Source organism: Gadus macrocephalus, chromosome 3 (genome assembly GCF_031168955.1).
Source record: "Gadus macrocephalus chromosome 3, ASM3116895v1".
NCBI classification, from domain to species: domain Eukaryota; kingdom Metazoa; phylum Chordata; class Actinopteri; order Gadiformes; family Gadidae; genus Gadus; species Gadus macrocephalus.
In genome coordinates this window covers 10071634-10096890 of record NC_082384.1, presented here as the reverse complement: position 1 = coordinate 10096890, position 25257 = coordinate 10071634, and the positions used below count along the sequence as shown (strand labels likewise).

The following is a 25257-nucleotide window of genomic DNA, read 5'->3' as shown; positions in this document are numbered from 1 at the left end:
TCGCGAGCAGGTATAGAGGAGGAGGAGGAGGAGGAGGAGGAGGAGGAATATGAGAAGAAACGAAAAAATAAGGAGGGCGAACGAGAAGGAATATGAGAAAGAAAAAGCAGAAAGGGTGAGGATGAGGAGGAGGAAGAGAGTGTCCCATGTTGCATTGGCCCAGATGATCATGATTCTTTAGGTCTAATGACACTTTAAATGCTAATCTCATTGGTAGGCTGAGGGGTGGGTGAGGGTACTGAAGTGGGTGGTGGGGGGATGATTGTTTTATTCATGAAAGGACAACATCAACCCAAGAGAAACTCACGACCAAGACACATGTGAAGCATCGATCCAGCCGGGTGGCAGAGTGGAAAAATAAATGAGCTCATCAGCCCTGCCAGCTAGTGCATTGTTACCAGGCTGCTCTTCATCAACTCAGGGGACCCTCCTCAACTCGTACCCCCCCCCCCCCCCCCCTGATCTGAAGCACGGACAAAAAGCTATCGAGCGCTTAGCCTGTACTCCTGCACTGATGTACTGTATAAATTGGATTGTACTTGGATTTCTATAGTGAACCCACTGCACTGCTCTACACTGTTCAGCTATGTCCGGGCTACAAGCCGCCTGGGTGGCTGCCACAATCCACGCTCCTTTTATGCACTGGGCTAGCCACACGCCGCTCTCCAGCCACAGGGCTCAACCATAACAAGGTAGCAGGATGGTGATGCTGGAACCGGTTTTATAGTCAGAGTTGAATGTAATGACACACAGCAGGAGGGGAGGAACGCGCTGCCGTGCGGGAGATCCTTCCCCAGAGTGTGTGCGGTGATGGCTGGTTCAACTTGTGGAGGCACATTGATTGCTAGATGCGCCACAGGTGTGCAGCCTCAACTAGCGCCAAATCAGTGTGACGCAGGCCAGGTGAGGCCGCTTAAACCAGTCATCACCCACACACACTCCATCACCCCAAATTAAGAAAAAAAAAACTCCCGCCGCTTAGGAGAACTCCTTGGGTTTCATGCCCTCGCCGGCCCCACCGCCGTTGGTGCTGCCGCCATTTGTGTCGCCGACCCCGCCGATGTCGGCGTGCCGCGCGGTGACGTAGCTCTTCTTCCGGGCGGCGAGCGGCTGTGGCTTCCTGGGGGCGGCGGTGGTGGTGGTGGCACCGTCAGCGTCGGCGGGGTCGGAGGTCACCATGACGCTGGTGTCCATGCGCGACAGCGTGTACATGCTGCTCTGGCGCGCAGGGTGCAGCCGAGTGGTCCGCAGCTCCAGCTCGTCGTAGCTGGACACCTTGATGAACGGACACCAGCGGAACGCACGCTTGAAGCCCGCCCGGAACCTGGGGGGTGGGGGGGACGAGACGGGACGGGACGGGAGGGGACGGGACGGGACGGGAGGGGAGGGGAGGGGAGGGGAGGGGACGGGACGGGACGGGACGGGACGGGACGGGTCGGGACGGGAGGGGAGGGGAGGGGACGGGACGGGACGGGACGGGACGGGAGGGGAGGGGACGGGACGGGAGGGGACGGGAGGGGACGGGACGGGACGGGACGGGACGGGACGGGACGGGACGGGACGGGACGGGTCGGGACGGGACGGGAGGGGAGGGGAGGGGAGGGGACGGGACGGGACGGGACGGGTCGGGACGGGACGGGAGGGGACGGGAGGGGACGGGAGGGGAGGGGACGGGACGGGAGGGGAGGGGAGGGGACGGGAGGGGACGGGACGGGACGGGAGGGGACGGGAGGGGAGGGGACGGGTCGGGACGGGTCGGGACGGGACGGGACGGGACGGGACGGGACGGGACGGGACGGGACGGGACGGGGACAGCCGGGACGGGAGGGGAGGGGACGGGACGGGAGGGGAGGGGACGGGACGGGAGGGGACGGGAGGGGAGGAAAGGGGAGGGGATGGACGGGAGGGGAGGGGAGGGGAGGGGACGGGAGGGGAGGGGAGGGGAGGGGAGTTCGAGGGCGGACAAGGGACAGGAAGCAGATTACAAGCGATTAAGATTCCGATTGGGGAGAATTAGGGACTCTTTATGTAATAATTCGTGATGTCTATGATGAATTACAAAAATACTTACAATTTGTTTTAATCTGTTTATAGCACTGTGTGATTATAATTATAAGCACTTGTTAATACTCATGATGCTTCGTAATCATTTTCACAAGTCAATCATAAGACATTATAATGCATTCATAATGACTTTTATAATTGTACTATTATAAGGTTGAAATGTGATAATAATTTACTTGGTCATTTGGGACTTTGAGTAAGTGAAAACTATAACAGCGATTATTTTGCATAATGGGTTAGGTTAGGTTACCCTAACCCTAACCCTATAATTAATGTTAATGGCTAAAGCATTATGAACATGTGATTGTAATTATTAAGTGCTATAAGCAGAACATAATGCACGACAGGTATATTTATAATGCATTATTATTATTATTATTCTTATTATATTATTGACACGGGCGTAATTTTTTTAAACATAATTAGCATGTCCTTTGCAGCAGTTACAGTTACTCGCGGCCATTTATGTAAAATGGCCGCTAGTTCAAATATAAATGTCCTCTGTAGCAACAATGACTAGCATTGAAAATGGCATCTAGTCAACATTAGCATATCCTCTTCATTAGTTACAATGCATGCCCTTGTGTAAAGTGTTTTGGAATTACACCATTCAGTCACTTGTTGTATACAGAACACTTGTATTAACCGTTGCCACTAGAGATAATGTCCTTCGATTAATGCGTAAATGCACTCAGACCTTCCATTAGAGTTGCAACATCATCAAGTTGTCCTGCCTTTCATCTGAACACCCATAGACAATTAAATCGATATTGCATGATATAATATAATATTATTGTTAAACTATAACAACTACAACTTTGAGTTCTCCAAAGTGAGTGCGTGTGTGGTTGTCTGAGTGTGTGCACGCATTAAAAGGCGTGCGTATTCATGCGTGCATGTACGCTCATGTGTCTGTGTGTGCGTGTGTTTGTCTGTTTGTGTGTGTGCGCGTGTGTGCTTTAATACATGTGTGCATTCATGCGTGCGTGCATGCCTGCGTGTGTACGCGCATGTGTGTGTGTGTGTGTGTGTGTGTGTGTGTGTGTGTGTGTGTGTGTGTGTGTGTGTGTGTGTGTGCATATGTGTGCCCACCTGCTGTTGAGGCAGCAGTAGATGATGGGGTTGTACATGGTGGAGCTCATGGCCAGCCACATCACGGCCAGGTACACCTGCTGGATGTGCTTCCAGCGGGTCAGCGACTTGAACACCCCCGTCACCACAAAGTACATGTGGTAGGGCAACCAGCAGAGGGCAAAGGTCAGCACCACGATGATCATCATCTTCACCACCTGCAGAGGAGAGAGATGGAGATATGAAGTGGATGGCGATGGGAGATAGAGGGGAATAGAAGGAGACAAAGAGAGAGAGAAGGAGATGCATGGAGATAGAGGGGGATGGAGGGAGATAGAGGGAGATAACAGAGATAGAGGGAGACAGAATGAGATAGAAGATAAGAGGGAGATAAAGGGAGATAGAGGGAGAAAGAAGATAAAGGGAGATAGAGGGAGGTAGAAGGAGGTAGAGGGAGATAGAAGGAGAAGAAGGAGAAAGAGGGAGATAGAAGGAGATAAAGGGAGATGGAAGGAGGAAGAAGGATAGAGAGGGAGATAGAATGATATAGTTGTGATAGATGGAGATAGAGGGAGATAGAGGGAGATAGAATGATATAGTTGTGATAGATGGAGATAGAGGGAGATAGAGGGAGATAGAATGATATAGTTGTGATAGATGGAGATAGAGGGAGATAGAAGGAGACAGAGGGAGATAGGATATAGTTGTGATAGATTGAGATGGGGAGACAGAATTAGATACAAGGAGATACATGGATATAGGTAGAGATAGATTGAGACAGACGGTTGAATTATACGGTTAGACGGTTGAATGCCGCATGTCAAAGTAAACCCCATAAGGCAGATCTGTTATTATTTACTTTACTATTTCATTTATCACTGCCGGATGCAGATTACGAATTTAATTTGTTCAAGCGACACACAGATAACCTGATGGTGCACTGCCCCACCTAGATGAAACCACAACATCTGCTGCCGGAACAAGGTGTGAATTGTTCCATAAAAAAAGTTTCCCAAAAGATGGATAAAGAAAAAACAAGCCAATCTGCCATTTCAAACCGTGTAAAAGATTTTCAAGGCACTAACTGTTTAATACAATCAATGCATGTTTTTTTTTTTTTTTTTTTATATCTGGGCAACTATGACCAAAGTCAATAAATATTTGTGAATATGTTAACGTACGCGAACACAGCTCTCGCTAATCTCTGTACTCCCAAAGCGAGAGCTGTGTTCGCGTCCTCGGCAGCCAGTCAGTTTCGTTCTCAGTGGGTGCTGGTCTCCGCCAGGGCTGCGCCTTGTCACCAATCCTGTTTGTGATATACAGTCCATGGACAGGATATCGAGGCGTAGTCGTGGTGGGGAGGGGTTGCAGTTCGGTGGTCTGAGGATCTCGTCACTGCTTTTTGCAGATGATGTGGTCCTCATTGGATCATCGGCCTGTGACCTTCGGCACTCACTGGATCGGCTGGCGGCCGAGTGTGAAGCGGCTGGGATGAGGATCAGCACCGCTAAATCTGAGGCCATGACTCTTAGCAGGAAACCGGTGGATTGCTTACTCCGGGTAGGAAATGAGTCCTTAGCCCAAGTGAAGGAGTTCAAGTACCTCGGGGTCTTGTTCGCGAGTGAGGGTACTATGGAGCGTGAGATTGGCCGGAGAATCGGAGCAGAGGGGGGGGTATTGCGTTCGCTTTACCGCACCGTTGTTACGAAAAGAGAGCTGAGCCGCAAGGCAAAGCTCTCGATCTACCGGTCGATCTTCGTTCCTATCCTCACCTATGGTCATGAGGGCTGGGTGATGACCGAAAGGACGAGATCGCGGGTACAAGCGGCCGAGATGAGTTTTCTCAGAAGGGTGGCTGGCGTCTCCCTTAGGGATAGGGTGAGAAGCTCAGCCATCCGTGAGGAACTCGGATTAGAGCCGCTGCTCCTTTACTTAGAAAGGAGTCAGCTGAGGTGGTTCGGGCATCTGGTAAGGATGCCCACTGGGCGCCTCCCTTGGGAGGTGTTTCAGGCACGTCCAGTGGGGAGGAGACCTCGGGGAAGACCCAGGACTAGGTGGAGAGATTATATCTCAACACTGGCCAGGGAACGCCTCGGGATCCCCCCGTCAGAGCTGGTCAATGTGGCCCGGGAAAGGGAAGTCTGGGGCCCCCTGCTTGAGCTGCTCCCCCCGCGACCCGACCCCGGATAAGCGGATGACGATGAGAGATGTTAACGTTAAAAAGGCCACTTACTTTGTTAATTAGTCTATTATCTTAAAAGAATTCTAAAATAAAAAGTCTAAACAAGATGCAAAATCACATTCAGACCGAAGATAAGCTGAAATCAAAACACAAAGAGAAGGCAGAAGAGAAAAGATGGGTCTTGAGGCAGGATTGGAAGACTTGGAGGGACTCTGAGTCTCTGATCGTCGTGGGGGAGGGAGTTCCAGAGCGACTTACAGCCATTCATACACACATTCAAACACCAACAGCGGAGTCAACCCTGCAAGGCGACATGCAACTCGTCTGATGCAATGGGGGGGTTAGGTGTTTTGTTCAGGGACACCTTAACCGTCAGCTAGCTGGGAGGAGCCGGGGATGTCTCTGGGCGGCATGGCCACTGCCAAGAGTGGAGGGTGGACGGTGTCCAGAGCTGCAGAACAATCTGCTCCTCCCTCCTCCGGAGGACCATAAATACTTCCTAGAAGCGTCTGGGATTTCCACAGCTCTCCTGACTGTGTGTTAGGAGAGCTGTGAGTTAAGGTTGTGTGATTTATGTACATTTGTGAGAGTGTGCATGTGCGTGTGTGTGTGTGCGAGTGTGCGTGCATTCGCCCGTGCGCTTAAGGGGCTTGCAAGCGCGCATGTGTGTGTGTATGCGGGTGTCTGTCCGTGTGTGTGTGTGTGTGTGTTTCTCTGTGTGTGTGTGGGTATGCATGCGTCTGCGAGTGGGCCTACACTCATGTGTGTGTGTGTGTGTGTGTGTGTGTGTGTGCGTGAACGTGTTACAGAGACCTCACCAGGATGTGGCTGTGGGGCTGGAGGAAAGACAGACATGTTTCCGAGTTTAGTTTAACCACGTTAAACTATTCTCCAGTTGTAACCTCTTGCTGAACTGCTTTATTCGTTGATGGATGTCATATTTGAAAGTGTGATGGGATAAAGATTATTTTGTCAGGGCTTTTATTGATGACGTGCCAACCTTGTTACAGGCCTGGTTTTCGGTGGCTCCAATCTGGAGGAATAAAAGCTTTGGAAACAGATTCTTTGTTTAAGATAATCACACATTGTGTATCCCACTGCCGCCACATACTCCGGACAACGTGAAGTATTTGCGGTCCCTTTGGTGGTTTCGGTGCGTTATGCTGCCATATTTGGAGGGCCGCATTCCGTGCTACTCATATTATGTATAAACAGAACATATTCTATGTGAAGTTCAGTTTATACTATCCTCTAACAACATCTGAGGCAGACTCCTTCTAACTGACAAGCCTATGCACTAGGTATGAATGTGCAGTAGTATCGCCATTCTTCTATTCTGGACTATGAATAATAATAATAGACCTCTGAAGAGTAAGTCTGGCCTCTACTGAAGAGGATTAGGGCCACACATAAGAAAAAAGAAATAGTTCTGACTGTAATCTCAGAATTCTGACTTTAAAGTCAGAATTCTCAGAGGTTAGTCCTTACAGGTACCCGTAGTTCTGACTTTAAAGTCAGAATTCTGACTTTAATCTCAGAATTCTGACTTTAAAGTCAGAATTCTCAGAGGTTAGTCCTTACAGGTACCCGTAGTTCTGACTTTAAAATCAGAAAAAAATCAGAATTCTGAGATTAAATTTAGAATTCTGACTTTAAAGTCAGAATTCAGATTTTTTTTCTCAGATTCTGAGATTCATGTCAGAATTCTGATTTTTAACTAAGAATTCTGACATTCATCTCAGAATTCTGACTTTCATCTCAGAATTCTGAGAAAAAAGTCAGAATTCTGACTTTAAAGTCAGAACTACAGGTACCTGTAAGGACCAAACTCTGTGGGAGAGACACTTGCACCAAAACAACACATGTTCCAGTTTCACTCACCTTTTGGTCTTCCGTTAAAATCTGAATTCTGAGATTAAAGTCAGAATTCTGACATTAATCTCAGAATTCTGAGATTAGTCAGAATTCTGAGAATAAAGTCAGAATTTAATTATTTTTTTATGTGTGGCCATAATCCTCTTCCGTATGCCTCCGAGGCTCTTGGTTCCCTTTGCTTGGTTCCATGTTTAAATGTCTATTGAAAATAACATGGGGGTTTTGAACAATTGACGTGACGAACTCTGTAGGTGGCAAATAAGTAAAAGCTGCTCAGGTCTGAACTACACACTTTTTCCATCTAGATTCCACTTGGGTTTTGGATTGTCGGTGCCATTAAAGTAGTTAACTATTATTAATGCTAACTGGGAGCTAGTTCTGATCTGCACAGACTTCATACGTCATACTTGTAAGGGAGGCGGGAGTTGCTCGCAACCATTCACAACCTAACGTGATTGTCATTTCACGCATGAATGGACGAGCAGCGTTGGTGCCACCTCCTCCGTAGGCGGGCTCTGGTGCCATTTCGGTGAAGACAAACTATGAAACATTGCCGTTGCTATACAACCTTGACTGGGAGAGTCGTGACGTCCTAAGTCGGTGCAGATCCGCGTTAGCATAATGCTTCTTCAAAATAGTTAACTACTTTAACGGCAACGACAATCCAAAACCCAAGTGGAAAGTGGATGGATAAAGTGTGTAGTTCAAAACCTGAGCAGCTTTTACTTCTTCACCACCTACAGAGTTTGTCACGTACGATCATTCAAAACCCCCATGTTATTTTCCATAGACATTTAAACATGGAACCAAGAGCCTCGGAGGCGGGACTTATTCTTCAGAGGTCTATAATAATATACATGCATCTTCTCATCCAAATCACTGATTGACGTGAATTAACTCTGAATTCTGGCCACTTTTTTTTAACTTTGAATTGTTTTACTTTCATTTAAATTGCATGCTTTTGGAATAAACAGTACCCCAAAAAGGTATTTCGATGATATGCTGCAATGGTTCCCTGCATCACTTTTAACTCACTCTGTGTAAAAGCAACTGCAAAATGGGTAAATGTAATTATGAAGCCTTCAGAAACTCTACAGTCTGACTCATCTATTTGACTCCAGTCCAACTCATACGATGAAAAGTAAAGACAGCTACATTTCAACAGAAATATCTGTTGAAATGTGTATAGAGAGAGGTTTGCATGCTGGGTTTGTCCAGCCTCTCTCCACTGGCAGGGCAATCTATGGCGGGGCCCTTCAACAGGAACACTCTCCTCCATCCCTCAAGGCACCACCCCCATGCCCGAGCCTCCATGCCTCCATGCCATTGTGCTCATCGTGTCTCATCAGAGAGAGGGCGAGCGAGAGAGAGAGCGAGAGAGAGAGAGCGAGAGAGAGAGAGAGAGCGAGAGAGAGAGAGAGAGACTAAGAGACTGAGAGAGACAGAGTTTGCACGTAGAGGGTTTCATCACTCTACATCAAACGTTGGTTTTCCTTTCTCTCCTAGTAGAGATATGCTTGTGTATACGTGTATGTATATATATATATATATATATATATATATATATATACTGTGTGTATATATATATATATATATATATATATATATATATATATATATATATACTGTGTGTATATATATATATATATATATATATATATATATATATATATATATATATACACACAGTATATATATATATATATATATATATATATATATATATATATATATATATATATATAGGTAGAGAGAGAGAGAGAGAATAAGAGACGCAGAGAAAGAGACGGACAGACAGACTGATATAGAGAGACAGTGTCAGACAGACAGATAGACAGACAAATAGACAGACAGAGCGGGACAGAGACAGACAGAGAGATAGGGACAGAGATAGACAAATAGACAGACAGAGAGACCAACAGATAAAGAGAGATTGAGAGAGACACAGAGACAAACAGTCAGACATTCAGAAAGAGAAGGAGACAGATCGAGTGAAACAGACGGAGAGAGAGAGACCTGGTGACAGACTTGGCTTTGACCATTCACCCCAGTCACCCCAGGGGTGGTACGACTAACACTGGGATAGCATCCGTTGTGCGAACACACTTTAGAGTGCCTTTCTACGGATTCCTTCTTAATTTTCGTCCCTAAGATGAGATCACTCCCTGTACAATTCAAAGGGGAGAAACGGCGACACTGAACAAAGAAAGTAGAGAAATAAGGAAAAAATGGCAACAAAGGAAACATATCATCTTCACAATCTCGCTGAGAATGCGTGTTTGATGTCTGGTTGAAGCAGCCTCACTTGGCCCGTGCATATTAGACCCTGAAGGGAGATGTGCGAGGCTGCATTGACCTATCAATGCACACTGATTAACACAGCCATCACAACACACTCATGAATTACTCTGAAATGTCAGCAAGGAACATCTGCTCACCTTCTAACATCTCACCAACCCTCAAATAAACTTTTTTCTACATCAGCTACCTGTGTCCTGGTATCTCGCTGAGAAAGTGGGTGTTTTGATGGCTGGTTGAAGCAGCCTCAAATTGCCCGAGGCGTGCTGATTAGAGCTGGGTGAGGATGCACGCATGTGGTGCATTAACCCATCAATGCACAACAGAGTTTATACCTTATCTACCTGTGTCCTGGTCTCTTAGGGGCTCAGTGAAGCACAGTAGCATCTAGCTGGGTTGAAGTTGTCATGTTTCTGCTATTGATATTCTTCAATTTGGTGGATGAAATCCCCCCCAAAGACAGAGAAGGGTTTTTTGTACACAAGGGTAAGCTCAAGCGGTTCAGATTCCGCCCCTGTGTTGATGAATCACCTCTTCCGCACCGCAGGCGTGCTGCTATAGGCTTCTATTTATTCCACCTCCACCTGCTGGGGTCCTCACTGCAGAGCCCAATGGTGGAGCTAGCACAGCTCCACCTCTCTAGACCTGGTCCAGCTGATTTGGCTTTACACTAGCCAATCACCCCAGTTATGGTAAGGTGTATGAGTTAAGGTTATGGCTAGGGTTAAGGATATGGTTAGGGTTAAGGTTAAGGTTAAGGTAAGGGTTAGGGATATGGTAAGGTTTACGGGTTAAGATTATGGTTAGGATTAGACTTATGGTAAGGTTCAAGGGTTAAGGTAATGGTTAGGTTTGGGTCTGTTGAAGTGTCGGTGAAGCCACTTTTTCAGCGTGAAGTCAAACACAAAAGAAAATGTTTTCGGGGAAAGTTCTAGGAAGAAAAGTGTTACTTTTTTAGTACCGTCGTTGTGAATAGGCTTTATAATGAGTGACGTTGTATATGCTCTGCACCACGAACCTTGGTGTTATAATGAGTTATATGCTTAATATGCTTCACCCATTGGCTCTACAGTGTGGAGCCTCTCATTAAAATGTCAATGAGTCCTTCCAGAATTAATAAGCCTCCGGTGGGAATTCATAGACGCAAGAATGACAGCCTCTGTTGATGCTCTTAGCCTAAAGATGGGAGAACGTCTGCTCCGAGAAACAGTTGAAAGGGATAATGCGGGTCAGTACTGTAGCCAGGCAATCTCTACTTGGATACATTTCGAAATGGGTGCAACCAGTCCAGGGTATGTGACAATTGTAAATGCATAAAAACCTTAATTGTTATGCGGAACTGTTCTGCCACACCGTTAAGGAGCAGATAGGGGCTAGGCTACAGGGCCCCTACAGACTACTACCTACACGAATGTGGCTTCAAAGCCAGAACCCAGTAGAATCCGGTACTACCGTAGAACCAAATTCCTCCTACCACCCTACTACCCCATTCCTACCACCCTACTACCCCATTCCTACCACCCTACTACCCCATTCCTACCACCCTACTACCCTATTCCTACCACCCTACTACCCCATTCCTACCACCCTACTACCCCATTCCTACCACCCTACTACCCCATTCCTACCACCCTACTACCCTATTCCTACCACCCTACTCCTAACCCTAACACCCTACTGTCCTATTCCTACCAACCTCCTACCCTATTGCTCCCACCCTACTACCCTATTCCTACCACCCTACTACCCTATTCCTACCACCCTACTACCCCATTCCTACCACCCTACTACCCCATTCCTACCACCCTACTACCCTATTCCTACCACCCTACTACCCTATTCCTACCACCCTACTACCCTATTCCTACCACCCTACTACCCTATTCCTACCACCCTACTACCCTATTCCTACCACCCTACTACCCTATTCCTACCACCCTACTACCCTATTCCTACCACCCTACTCCTAACCCTAACACCCTACTGTCCTATTCCTACCAACCTCCTACCCTATTGCTCCCAACCTACTAGCCTATTCCTACCACCCTACTACCCTATTTCTATCACCTTACTACCCTATTCCTACCACCCTACTACCCTATTTCTATCACCTTACTACCCTATTCCTACCACCCTACTACCCTATTCCTATCACCCTATAACCCCATTCGCAGTAGAACCAGGACTGCGAATGTTGTGTGTTTATTTGAAGAACACCGTAACCTATTCCAAAAGAAAAACCCTTAATTATTTTCTTCTTGACGAACCCTGATTCCTCCCCCACAGCTTGTGTGGGATGTGTAAAACTCAACCACCTGAGGGTAGAGCAACATGCGCTACACCCCAGGAGGTCCCAAACATGTGAAGAACATGCTATCTACACATGAACACGCCCGCTGCTACCCCCACACCGACCGTGGCCCCCTAGGGTGACCGAGCCCCCCCACAGAGGACCTGTTCCTCCTGCGACAAGCGGACAGGAGGGACACGTTGACAGGGCCGCACTCAGAACCAAAGATGTTGGTTTTCTCTGCTTCGAGGAAGAAGGAGACTGTTGACCTTCTCCTGGGGCTGTGAGAGAGAGACGTGTCTCTGAGCGCGGGGAGGATCGTTGAACTCTGTGAGGCCGTGAGCTGAGCGCTGGTGACAGCTTAGACCTGATGGGTCAGGCCAGGGAGGGAACGCTGTGTGGTGTAGTCTCTTTTCATTCGGTTCATCAGTGGGTAGGTACTCCAGTTGTTTCGGTTAGAAGATAAGGCAAAAAGATTTTCTAAGACGAATATTCTGCCTCGCATCAGTATCCAAGAAATATCTTAAATATCTTAAATAACATATTACCAAAGAAATCATGGCAAGTTGAAGACAGATGAGTGATTACTTTTAAGCTCAGAGTTTTAAATGCAATCTCAATAAATGATTTGAGGGGAAAAACGGCACTAAAGATTTGTATTGGAAAATCCCTGCTGATGCTTTCAATATCAAAAAGGAAAGTAATTGGGCTGGGATAATGTGATGAGCACTCTCCTTCCTGTCCGCCATGTGTTCAGCTAGCCATGTCATACGCTTTGACTGCCGTCTATTCAAGATCAGCCCCATTTTCACAGCCATTCACACACACGGACATTCACACACACGGACACACACACACACACACACACCAAAACAAACACACACACGCAAGCAAACAGACACACTCACATACGCACACATACACACATACATTTGAAGTCAATGATCAATGATCCAGGATTAGTGATGAGGTAGATCTAATTTCATTCTCCTCGTCGTAAGATTATCAGGGGACACTTTGAGTCAACAGAAGCAGGAGGCTAATCAAGCCTGCAATGATCAGAGCTTGATTATCTTCATTGACATTTATCAGAAGATGTGATTTTGGATGAAACTGAAACTGATGTGACAATACAAAAAAAACGCTTCTCACTTTCATGTAGCTCTACTGCACTGAAAATAACAGTCCTCCTGAAAAGGTGTGAATGGAGTACAAGGTGAGAGCAATTCAGCGACAAAGCCCTGAGGAAATGTTTTCCAATCCACGTCTTTCACTATGAATAAGACCAAAAACAAACAAGTAAATGTATAGTACAGTGCTTCCATTGGCTTCGGCTGCATTCAAACACATGAGTTTGTCTTTTTCACTCTTGCACTTAATCCGTCTGTTCAAGTCAGATGAACCTGAAAGTGAGCTTTCACTTTCAGCTTACGAAAGTGACACTGGGTAACTGTGAATCTTCAAATTTACCTTTTTACAATTGTTAAAATCTCGGTGAAAAACCAAACTCAAATAGAGCATTTCAGCAGGATGATCCCAACATGATGTTAATCAATATATGATATTGATTGATACTTATTTGATATTAGATTCCCTCCGCCCCCTGTATTGTAGCAACATGTTTAGTCTTAACCTCTATAAGCAGATATATACATTTGAATCAAATGAAGAATCTGGAGGCAACAAGGTTTTGGTATCGGCAGCGCTCTGGCTTAGTTTTGTAGTCTGTTTGTAGTCCGACTCAGAGTATTATTGATCGATCACTTTTGAGCAGACTTCTGTTGAATGCAGGTAAACAGTCCCTGCAGAGAGCAACCATCTCGGAACCCATCGGTCACGCCTCACGCTGATGTAGCTTTTGATTAGCTTTGATATCTTCTTTTGAAATTCTAATAGAGATTAGCAGAAATGGCATCTGGACCGGAAACATTCGAAGAAAAATTGTAATTAAATGTCACATGGGTGAAGTAGTCTTGGCCCGGATAGCCTTTTTTTTTTTCTCAGAAATCGCCAGCAAAGCCATATGATTAGTTAAGCTCTTCCCACTGACCATATATTTTGTATGGGTGTGTTGTCATGGCTACATAAACAAATGTGCATGTCTGAATGCACTCCGATACTCATATTCATGTTCAGTGCACTTAGTACAGATATAGATAGGTATCAAAAAATATTTTTTTATAGAACAACAACTGTACAATCTGTATTTCTGTTGTGTAAATGTTGAATTAGATGCAAGGATTTTATTCAAATAATTTTTTTGATTTTTAATTCCAAATTATCAATAATTTATGTGAGCAATATATTTAGTTTATTATAATTGAATGGCTAAGACATGCCAGAATTTTCTCGGCCCCCAAAGGCATTCTGAATTACTTGTGTCCCCCGATGATAAATGTTTTCCCCCATGACCCTACCAACAGTGCATCGTATAGTATTGTATTTATTATGAGCAAGCAACATCTGTCAGGTGTAATTGGTTCAAGAACAACCCAATTGTTCTTATGCCCTGAGACATAAAACCATGTAGCAAAACAAGGATACCGTAAATACACATATAGAAACAGACACACACACACACACACACACACACACACACACACACACACACACACACACACACACACACACACACACACACACACACACACACACACACACACACACACACACACACACACACACACACACACACACACACACACACACACACTTGTAATAACACCACTTGAATTAACATTGATATAAAAAACCCGCCCCAAGGAACAGAGAAATTAATGACTTTTCCAACATTGTAAATAAGGAACTCCACCCCTCGTAGGGACAAGCTATTTGACTGGAGGGGAAAACCTGCAATAGCGATGAATCCGCGCCTCAGCCATCGATCAACGTCTGTAATTTACAGAACGGTTCGCTCAACAGCTATGGGAGCACTTTGACAAGACGCCATGAGCAGAGTCACACGTTGTCAGGATAAGAAGATCAGAGATTCAGTAGTTATGAACGAAGTCATTCATGTCCTGCCCTCATAAAGGCAAAGACCGGTCAGGAACCACAGGGGAATTGGTACGATACAGTGTTAAAAGTGATGAATATAGTAACATTTTGGGATGGAGGTTTCATCTGAAATCGTGACAGTGCTTCATAATGTGTATACACTAATGGATTCAACACTTCCTAATGTTTTTCGTTGTTTGTAATCACACGATATGAAATAGGGCCGAATTCCAATTTCAGGAAAGTGGAAATATAATTTATAATGTCGTTCCCACTACCATTACCCGTGTTAATATGTAAACACTGAATGTAGTTCCTATCCCCAACGGCACCGTATTAATAAACAAACACTGAATGTAGTTCCCATACCCAACGGCACCGTATTAATAAACAAACACTGAATGTAGTTCCCATACCCAACGGCACCGTATTAATAAACAAACACTGAATGTAGTTCCTATCAACAACTGTAGTTCCACAAAACACTGAACGTAGTTCACACTTGAATGTGACCATAAATATTAACCAGGGTTTTAAACAAGCCAAGATGAGGTGCTGAGCACAAGGGCCCAGGAAGCCAGCGACTTAAAACGAATGACCATGAACACGGCCTCATGGTCATTTGTAGCAGCAGGGGGGTCCGTCCCCAGCGCTTTGTACGCAACAATAACAAATAACAGAGTGGATTTATCAGGGAACTAGGAAGCCTCCAGCCGTCCTCCAGGATGGCTTGTGCCAGAGGCTCAGCCGAGTCAGCGAGGGCTCTTTGTTTCATGGGCTCCCAATTACGACTGTTTCTGGAATCAAAGGCGGATTCTTTGGCCAATTTCTGCGTAGGAGTTAATTAGCGTGCCACATTTATCCCCTGATGCCCATCAGCGTGGCATCACGCCCACACCTTAACTCGCACTAATTCAATCGCTAGATGGTTGATTGATATTTTATACTTGGTAGGTTGTTTTGTTTTGTCGCTATGCTGATTCTCTGCATAAGCTCCACTCACAAGAGAGGCTTTTTTCACATCGAGGACTTGAGTTCTATCAGAAGCGAAAACACACAGCGACACTGCATCCAGCTCAGGGGTCCTCTGCTCCTCCGGTACAACAACATGTTCATGTTCATATCCATCCATGGTTCCACCGTACCTTTCTTTTGGCCTTCAGCTGTCCATGGTAGTTATCAGAGGAGTTCCCTGGGATCTCTCCTCCCCACAGTGTGACCCCCACGATGGTGTAGGTGATGCCCATCACCACTAGGGGCAGCAAATACACCAGTATGGCCACGATGATGTGGTACCTGTCAGGGAGGGGGGGGGGGGGGGGGGGGGGGGTGCTATGGTCAATCAATGCATGTCTCTAACTGTAACACAGTTAGAGAGTGTTTGTTTTTTGTTTAATGTAACACTCTTATTATTAATAAAACATCTTTTCGAAACAAGGATTTTGAACACATTACATTACATTTATTTATTTGAACCAGCCCAGAACACTTATCCTTACCTTAAAACAAACTAAATATACAAAGGCCTATTAATCCTGTCCCTTCTATTGAATGCTTACTACTAATGGCTAATTTTTTATTTAGTTCTGTATCCCCCAAAGGGACTCAAAGTGAATTTATAAACTCTTTAAGGAGAAGGTAGGCGTTATTCAACGGGTAGAATGAGGACATTCTTGGGGTTCAGCCCAGGCCCAGTCCCGTTCTGACGGGGAGTGGAGCCCCCATCCCCAGCCCTATGCAGCCCCCTGGTACCAGAGTGCCAACAAGGATCCCCATATTTCTGAGAGGAGGTAGGAAGCAGGAAGACGTGGTCTCACATGAAGGAGTCCTGGTTGCCGCGCGGCCAGTTCACGTAGCAGCTCGTCCTGCGAGGGTACCTTCTGATGGTGGCGTAGAAGCAGTTGGGGAAGGCCAGCACCACCGCCAGCCCCCAGATACACACTATCACCACCTTGGTGGCCGTGGCGGAGAGGCGCGGCTTCAGTGGGTGGATGATGGCCATGTACCTGAAGAGAGGGAAGGGCTGAGGTCAGGTGGGCTGGGCTGTAAGAGTCTCAACTGGAGGGTTTGATCGTTATCGCGTAATCATATAATGAGGCTGTACATAAAACGTACAAAGTTTCGGATGAATTCGGTTCAGTCAAATGACGATGACACAGTGAACACATTTGTAATGTTGTATAATCAAGGGAACCTGCAAGAAACTAACCACTTACTCTCCCACTTACCAACTGACACACCATTTACACAGGCCCTGGACAACTATCCCATGCACTGTCCGAGTCTACTGCGCCCTCACATCTATTCATGAGATGCTAATGCAACAGGGCCTTAAGGATGGCTCAACTTCAATGTTGTCACCGCATTGATTACACTCTCAAAGGGGCACACGCACACACACACACACACACACACACACACACACACACACACACACACACACACACACACACACACACACACACACACACACACACACACACACACACACACACACACACACACACACACACACACATTCACACACATTGATATACAGACACATACACACTCTCAAGTTGGTTTCAGGGTATTTTTGGGAACTACAAAGCAGGGAGGGATAATTATGTGAATTGATACAAATCCACCAGTGGCAGCATTGTACTTTGAAAGCTGGAGGGCAGCATGTATTGGACTACAAGGGCAGAGGAAAGGATGCAAAGCCAATTAGTCAAATCAGGCCTTCTCATGATTTGTAAAACTAAATAGGGATGCCCGGCACCGGGCAGCCCTGCCCAGCACCGGGCTCTGCCACGGGCGCCGCAGCTCGGCCGCGGGCTACGGAAACGCCATTATAACCAAACAGAGCCGCACTGTACCGCAACGAACAGTAGCGCACCGCTCGGTGGAAATGAGGCATACGACTGAGCGGGTTTGTCGGATCTCGGAGGGGATAACCCCTCCCTCCAGGCTGCTCCACAGCCAGGGCTCCTCCTTATTGGTTCATAGCACAGCCATGCGCTATGAACAGACAAAGGCGGGATCCAGATCCCTTACTTAGCTAGTCACACCCACTCAGAGGAGGACTTTTCCTCCCCTCTCCCATTGAACCCCATGTTATTCACCGGCCGCCAACACTTTCGGGGAAATGAATGGGAGTCAATCAAGGCTGAGGGAGTTACGTCCTCCCTGAAGTAATTGTCAATAGGCGATAGGGTGTGCTAATGTCCCTTTACCGAGCGAGACGAACATTACTTATACAAAGGCTTTAAAGTAGTCATATTTAAGGGCATTAATTCATTATTAGTCTGAGCAATTTACATGTTTTATTCTCAACAATGTTAGGGAGGATTTCCTCCCTCTCCTCACTGGAGAAGCCTCCAATATATATATCTCCCATATACACACACACACACACACACACACACACACACACACACACATGCATGCAAGAACACACATCCATATGCACAGATATACATACATGTTCACAAGTACACAAACACAAACACAAACAAAAACACATACGCTCACAACCATATACACACACTTAAGACCCACACCAACACACACCCACACCCACACACACACACATCCCAAAACACATCCCCCACTGATTGCGTTGCCTTCCTTCAGAGCAGCAGTCTTCACCGTCACACCTCCGCGAGCCTCCCCACCCTCATCCAGATATCAATAGCCCAGGAAAACATGCACGCATTACATACGTGATACGTGTCATGGCAGCCCGTCTGCTGCCACACGTGAGCGAACACGCAGCGTACGCAGCAGTGTTTATCCCGTGTGATCCCAACGCGACCGCACTGATGACGCAGCAGCCTGCAAGTCAGTCAGGAGGAGCCGGGTGCCTTTTCCTCGTCTCGTGAGAAAGTGTTGATGCACAGCGTCCAAGTGAGGCAGCTGTGATACTGTCTCTCAGGTGTTTCACTCATACTGTTACATTCGCGATTGTACACACACACACACACACACAAAGTTCTACTAAGTGAATTTCTGCCGGCGGATATTATTGTTTAACCGTTGTTAATGGTTTCGTCATTTTGCTTCGGGGTCCCTTTGAGGTCCCTTTGAGGTCGCCTTATGGTCGCTTTGAGATCAGATACATGTCATCCAGGGAGCCTGTAGGGGGCCACTGCAGTTTTATTCCCACTATTCTGAGGGATGAGGGACCATCATCAAGAGTATGATGAGGGACTCTCGGCAGCCCTGCTAAGGGGAGGAGGCGAAAACATTGCCGCACTTGAAGTTGTCTTCTGAAATGGGGGATCGGTACCCATGTTTCATGGACAGGCTTGAAAGGGGAGAGCACTTTCTTGGTCAACTGGAGTTCCATTTCCTGACAGCGATTACTAATGTGGCTTGTTAATTTTCGGTGTTGACCACCGGAGGTATACTGGGTCTCTACACTGAGGGTCTCTCACTGGGGGTCTCTACAATGGGGGTCTGTACACTGGGGGTCTCTACAATGGGGGTCTGTACACTGGGGGTCTCTACACTATACACGGGGCGTCTGTACACTGGGGGTCTGTATACTGGGGGTCTCTACACTGGGGATTTATACTCTCTACACTGGGGGTCTGCACTTTCTTGGTCAACTGGAGTTCCATTTCCTGACAGCGATTACTAATGTGGCTTGTTAATTTTCAGTGTTGACCACCGGAGGTATACTGGGTCTCTACACTGAGGGTCTCTCACTGGGGGTCTCTACAATGGGGGTCTGTACACTGGGGGTCTCTACAATGGGGGTCTGTACACTGGGGGTCTCTACACTGAGGGTCTCTCACTGGGGGTCTCTTCACTGGGGGTCTCTACACTGGGGGTCTCTACACTAGGGTTCTCTACACTGAGGGTCACTCACTGGGGGTCTCTACACTGGGGGTCTCTACACTGGGGGTCTCTACACTGGGGGTCTCTACTCTCTACACTGGGGGTCTGTACACTGGGGCTATCTACACTATACACTGGGGTTCTCTACTCTCTACACTGGGGTCTCTACACTGGGGGTCTCTACTCTCTAGACTGGGGTCTCTACACTGGGGGTCTCTACTCTCTAGACTGGGGGTCTCTACACTGGGGGACTCTACTAGGGATCGACCGATACTGTTTTTTTTCATCAGCCTTAGCCGATAACCGATACGCCGATAGCGATTTTCTTGAGCCGATATTTGGAGCCGATAATACCCTGGAAATCCAGAGTTCTCGCGAGAGCACAATTTGAATTTGCTCAGCGAGTCACTCTGGGAACGAGCAATATACTCGTGTATATTCTGGGCCTCCCCTGGCCCAGAACATTAATCACATCGATGTATCAATATATATGCGGGCCAAAAGTGTTGCTGTTTTACCGACCGGATACGGCAAGAGTCTTATCTCTTATATCCACACATAAAACAGTCAGACACCATTACAACCTTCAAGTCACAACTCAAAACTCACCTGTTCAAACTCGCACACAACGTCTAACTGATCACTGTTTTGATTGTTTGTTTGTTTTGTTTTGTCTTGTTTTTGTTTTATTTATTTTTTATGTTTATTCATTTATTTATTTTTTCCACAATGTCTTGTTTTTTTAAACGATTTATGATGACCATATGCTCTGTAAGGTGACCTTGGGTGTCTTGAAAGGCGCCTCTAAATTAAATGTATTATTATTATTATTATTATTATCTATTGGTTAGCTCCACTGGTCTGGATACGGCACCCCTTGTATTCTTCTGATTGGTCATAGTGTTATCCAATGTGTTTTATTCAGTGACAATAATTTCAAATGCATGCTTGGGGCCACCCCTTGAGTTGGGCCATTTTCATTACTCGTTGCCAGACCCTACAGCTTTCTAGATGTGGGTCTGGATTTCCAGGCTAAGCCTCCCTCAATTTACATCATAAAAATGACACAATGATGATAACAAATGTTACAATGTCTCAATAAAAAAATAAAATACATTTATTGAACTGTCTGTAAATCACGGCAAAAGAAAATTAAAATAAATAAATAAATCGGCCGATACCGATACACGTAAAAAACACAAATATCGCCGATATATCGGTCGATCACTAGTCTCTACTCTCTACACTGGGGGTCTGTAGACTGGGGGTCTGTACACCAATCTATAGTTTCTGATTGGCAACGAGTGATCTTTTTAGTATGGACACGATGTTTTGTGCAAATTAACCTAACCAAACGCAAACCTCCTCAACTAGAAACAGAACATGACGCAGGGAAGATAGAGTGGACGGTCTTCTGTCTGTCTGTGTCCCCGTTATACAGAATAGCGGAGGTGGTTATCTTAACCTGACAGACTGTACTAATTTGAGAGGATTTTAATTGGTTTGCAAAGTGTTCCATGAAAGTAGTTTATTTACATCAGTATTGAGTTTTTGGGAAGGGTTATGTAGATTTAACAATTATTTTGTAATCAATGATATGAATCAATGAGGAGATTTGTAGCTTTATTGACTGACCAAATAACACTGACTGCAAATCAACATTTCACATGCAGTTTATCGACAATCCTAATTGAGTTTTTGAGCAGGGTTATGTAGATATAACAATAATTGTTTTAATCCATGATGTGAATCGAATCAATTAAGGCATTTATAGCTTTATCTACTATTTATTGACTAACTAAATAACATGACAGTAAATCAGCGTTTCAAGATGCTTAGAGTTATTCTAGCTGTGGCAATGATAATTCATGGAGTTAGACTGCAGCTGGTAGCCATGATTCCAGCAGCGGGAAGTCATAACATGAAGAGGTGTACCCCTGCATTAAAGCCGTACCCGTGTTTTTCAGGAATCCCTGGAAACCACCTTAGAACAGGCATCCCTCGAACACATCAAACTAACCTGATGTAACTGACCAAAACCTGTTATCTCATCTCAGTTTAGGAGCTGATCAAGGATTTAGAAGCATCATACATTGTAAAGTGTAAGTCCCAAATTTGAGCTATTCAGGAAAACCGTTGCAGGTTGCTAGCAACAACAAACGGTTACCTTCCATTCACATAGCAGCTGTTGGTTCGCAACTGGTTAGCTGTTGGTTAGCTCGACGCTGGCGGCCTCAAAGCCAACGGTTTAGCGACGAAGAGCGGCGAGGCCACAGACGCTCACGTAACGCGGCCTGGTGCCATTTCCAGACACACCGGGGCCACGAGGCAGCGCAGGACATGGGGTTAGGAGATAAAGGACCTGGGGTTACGTCTGAAACACGGCGGGTCAGCTCTGTGTCCTCTGCCCCCGCTCACAGTTGATTAACTCAAAGGGACGTCTCCGACCAAAAATATCCCGACCCGTCGAACCCGCTGCCTCGGCTGAAGGAGGGCTGAGCCCCGGGGGGTACGACGCAACGCTCGGTGTACTCCCACCGCTCACCTTCACCGCCTGATGTGGATCATGTCTTCTCTAGTTCCGAGCACTATGATAAGGCCACTGGGCCACTTATCCTTTATACTGTTTATGCTGTTTGTCCTGTTTGCCCTGTTTGCTCTGTTTGTCCTTACTTTAGCCTTTACTTTAGGCTATTTTTGTTTTCCTGAGCACTACTCAGTTTATTTTATTTTCATAAATGTACCTTCAGGTTTATGGTTGGATATAGGAAACATATTGGCTTTCTGGGGCGTAACAATGGGACTCTGACCACAGGGGGTTTAAAATACGGCAGGAGGGAATTAAATGAATGGATGGAAGATTTAGTGGAGGGAGGAAGGAAGGGAGGAAAGAAGGTTGGAATTAAATAGAACAAGAAGGAAGCAAGGAAGGAAGCAAGGAAGGAAGGAAACCAGTCCCACATTCCCATAGAACAATATTGAGTTATGTAGCTCATCTTACATAGTCAGCCACAGAAAATTATATATTATAATTATACATTATCACAGGTTCTATTAAACATAGATACTGTATAATCCATATCAGCGTTGTGTTGTGTGCATTTGTCATTTCCTTGCTCATCATGAACACTGAGTATCCCAGTCTTGCCCTTCCACATTTCTCTGGTGATGGGGAAGACTCTTAATTTTGCATGAATCTCAAATATTAACTAATTAGACCAGAGAATGAGGATGATGACATCGTAGTTTAAATGTGGTTTCACACAGGCTTTTTCCATCGATAATTGTGGACTTCCTGTCCAACAGCGGCGCGCTGATTACGTCAACCAGAGATCCCTTGATTAACGCAGACCGTTTTCAATGTAGCTCTATAAGGAGCGCATAGGGCCCTCATCTAGGAAACGACACGGGAGACAGGGAGAGAACATAGAGAGAGAATGTCTTTGAGAAAATATAAGAGGCACACAGAAAAGAAAACGGGGACAATGAGGCTGGGGAGATAGAACATGAAAGAGAGAGGATAAGGGGGAGAAAAAAGTGTAAGAAAGTATGGAGGACAGAGAGACGATGAAAGAGAGGCAATGGACGAGGGAGAGAAAATGGAAAGATAAAGAGGGGGTATGGACCAAGAGAGAGAGGAGAGAGAGAAAGAGAGAAGATGAATCTACCGGGTGAAGAGGGGTCTGTTTTGGCGCGCTGGTCGGACACACGCGTGGCGGCATTCCCTCGAGGGCATACTTCTGGAGATAGGAATCCATAGCGACCCTCACAGGCCCTACAGCGCAGGGGGTCGCGGTCTGTACGAGACCCCGCCGCAGAGTGTCCATCATCCCAGTACACCGCCAATCACTCACGCATTGATTTGATCCACCGAGGGTGGAGGAGGGGCAGGGGAGAACACACACACACACACACACACACACACACACACACACACACACACACACACACACACACACACACACACACACACACACACACACACACACACACACACACACACACACACAGCCTCTCGCTGTCCATTCCATTTCTGAGGGACCGTAGATGCACAAGCACGTTTAGAGTAGGGCTGATGACCCTGTCGTTTGAGCTAATGGAAGTGTACTACTCCGGTGACACGCGGCGGGAAGGAGAGGCTGAATAAATAAGTGAGGGCCGCAGGTTGGTAGTGGAGTCATGTGAAGCGGGGGAAAGCGCTTTTATTTGCATAACCGTCTCAGCGGAGGGTGTGTGAATGGATGTGCACATTTGTGTCTGGTTGGAGACCCTTTCATTGCACAAAGGTGCTGGCACAAGAGAATAACCACACACACAGGCACACACACACTCTTTAAACACACATGCACCCACACGGTAATCCACACAAAAACACACGTGTGCCAGCTCACACACGCACACAGACCACCGATGCAGAGGCATACAAATACACACATATTTACCTTACACACACACACACACACACACACACACACACACACACACACACACACACACACACACACACACACACACACACACACACACACACACACACACACACACACACACACACATTGTAGCATGTCCTAAACTGTGAAAGGGAAAGCTTGGACGCGTGGAGAAGGATGAGATCATAATCAAATAAGCGGATGCCCATATATATGCAAATAGTAATACAGACATTACAGTGTCATCCGATGGCCACGCTCCACGTGTACTCGCGGCGTAGATGTTTCATCATTTGATTGATGGATACAAGGCTGCGTGAAGCAGGCGCCACTTATTCTCTCCGTCCATTACATCCATAGTGTGTGTGTGTGTGTGTGTGTGTGTGTGTGTGTGTGTGTGTGTGTGTGTGTGTGTGTGTGTGTGTGTGTGTGTGTGTGTGTGTGTGTGTGTGTGTGTGTGTGTGTGTGTGTGTGTGTATTTACCTGTCCACCGAAATCGCCGTCATGGAATAGATGCTCGCAAACACGGCCGTGACGGGGAAGAAGTTGTGGAATCTGCAGTACGCCTCACCAAAGTACCAGTCCCCGTGGGTGGCGTAGATACAGTTCACCAGCGCGTTGAACGCCGCCACCGACGCGTCGGAAAACGCCAAGTTTAACAGGAAGTAGTTGGTGACCGTCCGCATGCGTTTGTGGGCCAGAATGATCCAGATGACGATGAGGTTGCCGAACACGGCCACCGCGACCAACGCGCTGTAGGAGAGAGACCAGAGCGCCACGCGCCACGGTGGCTGGGCGAACTGGTTGGTGAGGTTGTCGGGCACGCTGGTAACGTTCTGTGCCATGGCTGCCATTGCTCTTACTTTTCTCTCTCTCTCTTCTGTTCATGAAAAAACAAAAAACAGAAGTGTTTAGTTGCAATAAAACTCTCCTACACATGTGGTCTCGCGCTGGTAGAGCAGCTGCTGTGTGACGTGTGATGTCGGCCCATCATAGCGCGCACTCTCGGGTAAAACAATAAAGAACCGCCAATTTGCAATTACCTTTAAAAGTCCACGTTTGGAATATCCCGGACAAACGGGATACACGGAATAAAAGAAAATGTGAGTTGAATGGAGAGGATGTTGTTCAAGGAGACATGTTCACTGTCTGTTTCCGAGGAGGTGTGAAGTAGACCGCTCTCGCGCCCAGCTTCAGCAACAGGCAGTCACCACGCGCGCCCAGTG

The 25257-nt window shown here is 46.5% G+C and overlaps 1 protein-coding gene across 1 annotated transcript; it reads right to left on the bottom strand.

Moving 5' to 3' along the window:
• Positions 1-500: 500 nt before the first annotated feature.
• Positions 501-25257, bottom strand: tacr3a (tachykinin receptor 3a). The gene is made up of 6 exons (XM_060047206.1): positions 25075-25257; positions 24515-24911; positions 16595-16783; positions 15923-16073; positions 3157-3353; positions 501-1324 (listed from the first exon to the last, which is right to left on the bottom strand). Exons 2-6 carry the CDS (start codon positions 24883-24885, stop codon positions 979-981), a joined length of 1254 nt encoding a protein of 417 aa, XP_059903189.1. The 5' UTR covers positions 24886-24911; positions 25075-25257; the 3' UTR covers positions 501-978.

What these genes read in the sequence shown, in the direction of transcription:
- tacr3a (XM_060047206.1), bottom strand. Translation starts at nt 24,885, where the DNA reads ATGGCAGCCATGGCACAGAACGTTACCAGCGTGCCCGACAACCTCACC. An exon ending in AGCTGAAGGCCAAAAGAAAG is followed by an intron (nt 3,354 to 15,922) that starts GTACGGTGGAAC and finishes TCTCCTCTGCAG; the next exon opens with GTGGTGAAGATGATGATCAT. An exon ending in TACTGCTGCCTCAACAGCAG is followed by an intron (nt 1,325 to 3,156) that starts GTGGGCACACAT and finishes CCCACCCCCCAG; the next exon opens with GTTCCGGGCGGGCTTCAAGC.